Genomic DNA, 5,892 nt, shown 5'->3' on the forward strand with positions numbered 1-5,892 from the left:
TTTGTAACATTTATGTTCCCCATAATAGTATGTATTTTATAAAAAGTAACTTGTAACATATACTGGATATATAACAGTAACCTGGAAGAGATCGCTCGAAAGCGTAAGGCCGCCAGTTGCCCTCGATTTAATTTAAAGTATGTTCAATTTTGATTTTGTAATGCAACGTTGTGTTCATAAATAAAAAAAAATATATGTCAATATCAATAAATAAAACAGGGTTTTCATGGAAGTTTAATAAATTTAAATATTTTTTCCAAAAGTCATTTGTAACGTATTTACAATTACAAACACAAATCAGAACGATTTTTTATTAATGAAGGCTTTATTTGCTGTTTCATTGCTTTTGGGGGCTAATGTGATATGTTTAAGCAGTGTTGGCCTAGTGGCTTCAGCGTGCGACATTCAAATCTGAGGTCGTAGGTATTGACTTTCTTACTACAAGGAAAACATGCTGAGAAAGCAGTAGACCCAAAAAGTGGACGGCGTGTGTCACGAAGCGGCTCACCTACTTGCCTATTAGATTGTCAAATGATCATGATGGAATTGATACAGAAGTGAGACCCAGGCCTAAAAGGTAGCAGCGCCACTGATTAATTTTATTTGTCATAAAAAAATACGCTGTAATTTCTGAGATTTGAGGTTATATAAGGTAAAGTTTTTTACACTTATTTATTCATACGACCTTTTAATCTTGAGCATATTTGTAAATTTTCAGTTGCAAGCGACAGTTCTCAAGTAAACACGCTAGGTAGAAGTCGGCAAAAAACTTCGCATAAACAGAGGAACTATGCTTATATTTACACGTATGTATCTCTCTTTTTATACTCCATCCTATTGTGTCGCTTTAATTACTTAGGAAGGAGACGTTACGTAGAACTAAAACCTTAAACTGTTTTATGATTAAGTGTCTCTCTCCTACGGGGCTCAGCATAAGTTAATATTATTTGGTTGCTTGTACATATAACTACGTGTGCATGTTGTAATAGTATATTTAAATATCGTATATATTCGTGATATATTTATATGCTGTTGTCATGTGTACAGCTGTAAAATGTGTAGGTAAATTTATATGTTTTTAATGTCAGGAGTATCTGTATAGTATATATAGTGAATGTATTAGCAATCGCATACATTTATTTAGTGATAACTACATGATATTGCTAGATGTAAGAACCTAACAACCTAAACTTACCACAGTGAATATATAAATAAGTACGGGAGACCTAAGGTAACAGCCCTACTAGGGTAGGATCAAAGGTATGAGGTGGTGGGATTATCTCAAAGCAGTGGTCAGTCTCACCATGATAATTAAGGGCTTGAAGTAGTCTTCGTCACTTTGAGAGGAAGCGAGATGTGAATAAGACATACCAATATTCAAATAGGTTTTATTATTTAAAACAACATCTTAAATACTACTTACACCTATTCCCACATATATAATATAATGTATATTATTATTGTGGGTTGTTTGTTAAAATTAAGAACGAACCGTGAGCCGTGTCAATTTTCAAACGAAATCTGAACATCATGACTTCAATTAAACGTGTAGTAATCACGTTGACGTACAATATTAGACCTACTGTGTGAAGCCAAATCTTTCCGAAACTATAAAGTTTATTCAGTACAGTAAAATATTAATATTGATTTTTGAAAATGGTAATTAAACCAAATCACACCAATTAATAAAAAATGTGTGCGTACAAACGTAAGATGTGAAGCTTCTTTATGGCAATATTTTACTTTACAATATATATATTCAACTTTACAGAAATTGGTTAAATAAAGTTAAATTAGATAAAGTTTAACAAAAGGCTTTTAATATCATAGACATGAATGCAAATAGTACAATTATTTCATTTTACTGTTGATTTATTTGAGTAAGATTGCAAAAATTAATCATTGTATTGACTATTTCCTGTCATTTGAATGAGCGATCGAGCCGCCATCTTATCGAGGCGCCAAATTGTCTTTACCTCACTCTGCTCCAGGTCATTTCTGATTTATTCCAATTTGTATCGTGGTAGGAAGCAGACATATCACTTCCAAGTTAAACAGTGAATATATTTCTTTATTACGGATACTGTGTGTATATTTTCGTGCCCTAACAAGAATTACAACATTTACCTTATTACTACTAAGATTATTACAGAATTTCATTAATTGTAATAGATTTATAATTATCATTGTTATCGTTATTATATATTTTTGTTATTAATGGCTTCGAATCAACCGTGGTAGGGACAAGAAAAAGATGGCGTGTAAAAAGAATAAAAATAACAATGTATCTATTGATTTTCTAGACTTCAACTTACTGGTAATAACAAGCTGTGCTGGGTACGCTGAGTTTGAGCAGTTTCCCGGTTTTGATGAGACGAAACCCGATACCTTAACAACAACCATAACTACCAGTACACCTTTTTTAACAAATATAACATTACCCATAGTCAGGAGTTCTAAGAAGCAGCAATATCGTAACATGACGTCATTGGTAAGTTTTTTTAACGTCAAATAATACGCAAAATTGTTACACAGTTCCCTACATCTTCAAAATATTCATAGACTACCACGGAACATATAAAAAATATGAGTATATACACAACAACAAAAAGGTCTAAATTCAAGTGTCCAAAAGAAGGACCTACAAACTTTGGAGTATACGAGGTACCGACGCAGAGAGACTTAGCTTTGATGGCAAAAAATATTTTGCTGAACTCATATGATAGTTACAATCAGCAATCAATGCTATTACTGAAGGATATCAAAGAGGTAAAATTCCGTTTTTTTATTAAATGTTACAAGAGTACCTTCAGTCTAAGTCAGGGATATTTTATGCCTACAATATTTGATGGTGCTTTTTTATAGAAAAGCAAATGGGCCCGTGGACACTCAATGCCAGAAGCCTCGCGTTGCCGGCATTTAAAGAATTAACGCACGTTTCTTAGCGTGGGTAACACTGAATATGTTTAGAGCTGGCCAGTTAGAAACATTGCTAATGAAAACTTTTTTGAATTTCAATTTTGGTAGAACTCTTTGGTAACCTAACGTATATTGCATTCATTTGTCATTTGTTTTTGTGAATTGGCGGCAAATCGAAAACTCTTGTGTGTAACAAGTGTGTGTGATGAAATGAACCTAACGCGAAAAAATGTCGGTCAATGATTTATTATGACTTTCGTTATGGGCTTACTCAACAGCAAAGCTATGATAGGTTGCGATTAACATTTCTTAATGAAGCAATCTCAATAATGATCCGCGTGATAGACGAACTTTAACAGCAACCACTGAAAATAACATCAGTGCAATGCGTCGCATGATAGAGAAAGATAAGAGAGTGACCTATATGCAGATACGGGTGAGGCTAAGTATGTATGTATGTAGTAGTATGAGTCAAGTTCAAAAAATATTACACGAACATTTAGGCGTCAGGAAGCTTTGTACCAGATGGATTCCCAATACTTTAACCGACAACCAGAAACACCTTCGCATGGACTGGTGAATATTTGACTATAGCAGGCGTCGAGAGACCTGTGACTTTTATTTAAATCCAAGAACTAAAGATAAAATTCGAGATATTCGCTTTACGAGTCCTGAAGATGCGGTGAAAGCGTAAGAAAATGATATAGAGGAGACCTCTAGGGAAGCACCCACTGCTTTTCTCAGTGGTTCTATCGATGTGTAGAGAGGAACGAAAATTAAAGTATTGCCAACTTTCTACATTAACCCGTTTGTCATTTTCTAAATATTTTCAGTGTTACCTAGGTACCCTAAGTCGAATTGGTCCGCCCTATATCCGACGTTATTCAATAAATATTTAAGGCTAGAGGCGCGGTATCCGTCGTTTATGACGAGTGAAATTGATGGCTTAGCTTAATGTCACTTGGAGATTAACCTCTTATAGATAATAAATAATTCAATTCCTTTTACACGGATTCGACTTTGTATAATGAAGTATACGAGTTTGGCAACATTTCGTTTAAAAACTCACTGATTTAGTTTTTATAAAGTCTATCAATGAATGTTACTTTGTAAGAGCAGTGTTTGCGTGTTTAAGATTCTAATTGCGAATCCATACAGAAACCAGAATGTCTTAATTGAAATCGACGACGTTTAACGTTTTCACTATAGAAATAAAAACATTGACGCAGAAACAAATGTGTCCGCTCCAAACCCCATAGGACTACGAGGTGTTAACAACATTTCATAGAAGCAAAACCTTCTAGGCCGTGTAAACGTTATATTCAATAAGTTGTACACAATTTATAGAATTATGAAGGCTTAATAACTTACGATGTAAACGTAGGTAACTAACTTATCTTATACTTAGGCAACGAAAGCAGCTCTGGCAATGGAGTCTAAATGTCTTTATAACAAGCAAATGTATGCAAAATGTGTTAAAATTGCTGGCAAACAATGTGAACGTTACACGAAAGATTCTTTAGCGAATTTAGAGGCACAAAGATTGGACGTTTTGGCACTTACTGAGGTATCATTATTTTAATATAAATATTTTGTTATTGTATATGTAAGTAGCGATATATATAGTATATATTACTAACTACGTACTTATTTATTACATATCTACCAGTAAAATTCATTTCAAAGTGAAGAATCACGCTTTATTATTTATATGTTATAGTTATCTATAAGTGCGTTGCAGAACTGTCAGTTTCACATCTGTTTTATTCAAACCGATTAGAGTCCGTGCGGAAAAAGAACTGGCGTAGTAGTTATATAAACTAATAGACATAATTCTTATTTGCTACGCGTCATTTTATTTACAAAAAATATAATTTTCAATTTATTTGAATTATCAAGGTGATTATTGACGAACTATAATGACGGGTCAGTGTTCGACATAACAAATATACGCTACTACGATTTCAAATCCCACAACGGCTGTTTTTCCACGTGGACTTGGTGAAGGCATTGGGTTCGATGCTGTGATAAAATAGTAACCCTGAAAAAAATGCCTAATAATAAATATCCACTTGTTCTTTCAGGATAGGATCTGTAATTTATCAGATATGACAGCCGATCCTTTGCACCTAATTAAACTAATAGCTCAAGAAAGGGCGACATTAGACTTTGCACTACCAGGATTCTTAATATTACTCAATAATTGTAGTGCCCATTGTATAAGGTATGTATTGTAAAAGATAGGTATCCCATGAAATAAATAAATACTTAGGTATAATATGGTCATTACATCTAAATACAAGCCTGCGTACTTAATTGTCTTAAGGTATTAAGGCATTTAAATGTCAGAATTAAATGTCTTTTTAATGTAGTGAAATTGTTCGTTAAATAAATTAATATTTCTTCGTGTCTTTTGCCACTTTCTTTTCGCTGATAATTAACTATTCGCGAATGACTTAATTTTAAAACACTTAAAATTCAATTAATAAGCATTTGTTGTATTTGAGAAATACTATAATATAATATTCAAATAATCTTATGAAAAACCCGTATCAAAGGACTCATATTAATAATAATAAAATCTGTGTTTTATTTTTAGATCAAACGTCGCTTCTAAAAGAAAGCCTTTGAGGCATATGACAGATCAGGATCTTGTTATAAGACATATTCTCACCAAAAAGAATTACATTCAACTCATAAACGATTCAAAGCACAAAGCCTAGCAAGAATTCAAATTGTTAATCTCACTGCGTTCATTGAATTGTGACAAAATTTATACCTACTTGTATTAAGCCGTGCAACGCGCGCGGCCCGCGACCAATCGATCGAGCTTTCGTCAACTTCGCATGCCACCCGCTAGATGGCGTAACTGTGTGTGAACTTTTGACATGTACTTGATAGAAACTTTGTTGTAATTTTGTAACTTAACCAAAATATTTATCAATAAAATGTGATATCTTAATGTGTTATATA

General features: G+C 33.3%; 1 protein-coding gene across 2 annotated transcripts; it reads left to right on the forward strand.

The window, feature by feature from the left end:
• Positions 1-272: 272 nt before the first annotated feature.
• On the forward strand, positions 273-5,663 carry LOC123707732. 2 transcript variants are annotated; one of them, XM_045658039.1, is made up of 7 exons: positions 276-577; positions 719-806; positions 2,304-2,491; positions 2,563-2,769; positions 4,328-4,486; positions 5,004-5,143; positions 5,519-5,663. In XM_045658039.1, exons 2-7 carry the CDS (start codon positions 791-793, stop codon positions 5,640-5,642), a joined length of 834 nt encoding a protein of 277 aa, XP_045513995.1. In that variant the 5' UTR covers positions 276-577; positions 719-790; the 3' UTR covers positions 5,643-5,663. The 2 variants fall into 2 exon arrangements, with proteins under 2 accessions (XP_045513996.1, XP_045513995.1); XM_045658040.1 differs by lacking the exon at positions 2,563-2,769 and having other exon boundaries at positions 273-577.
• Positions 5,664-5,892: the final 229 nt, after the last annotated feature.

This window comes from Pieris brassicae, chromosome 3 (assembly GCF_905147105.1).
Source record: "Pieris brassicae chromosome 3, ilPieBrab1.1, whole genome shotgun sequence".
NCBI classification, from domain to species: Eukaryota; Metazoa; Arthropoda; class Insecta; order Lepidoptera; family Pieridae; genus Pieris; species Pieris brassicae.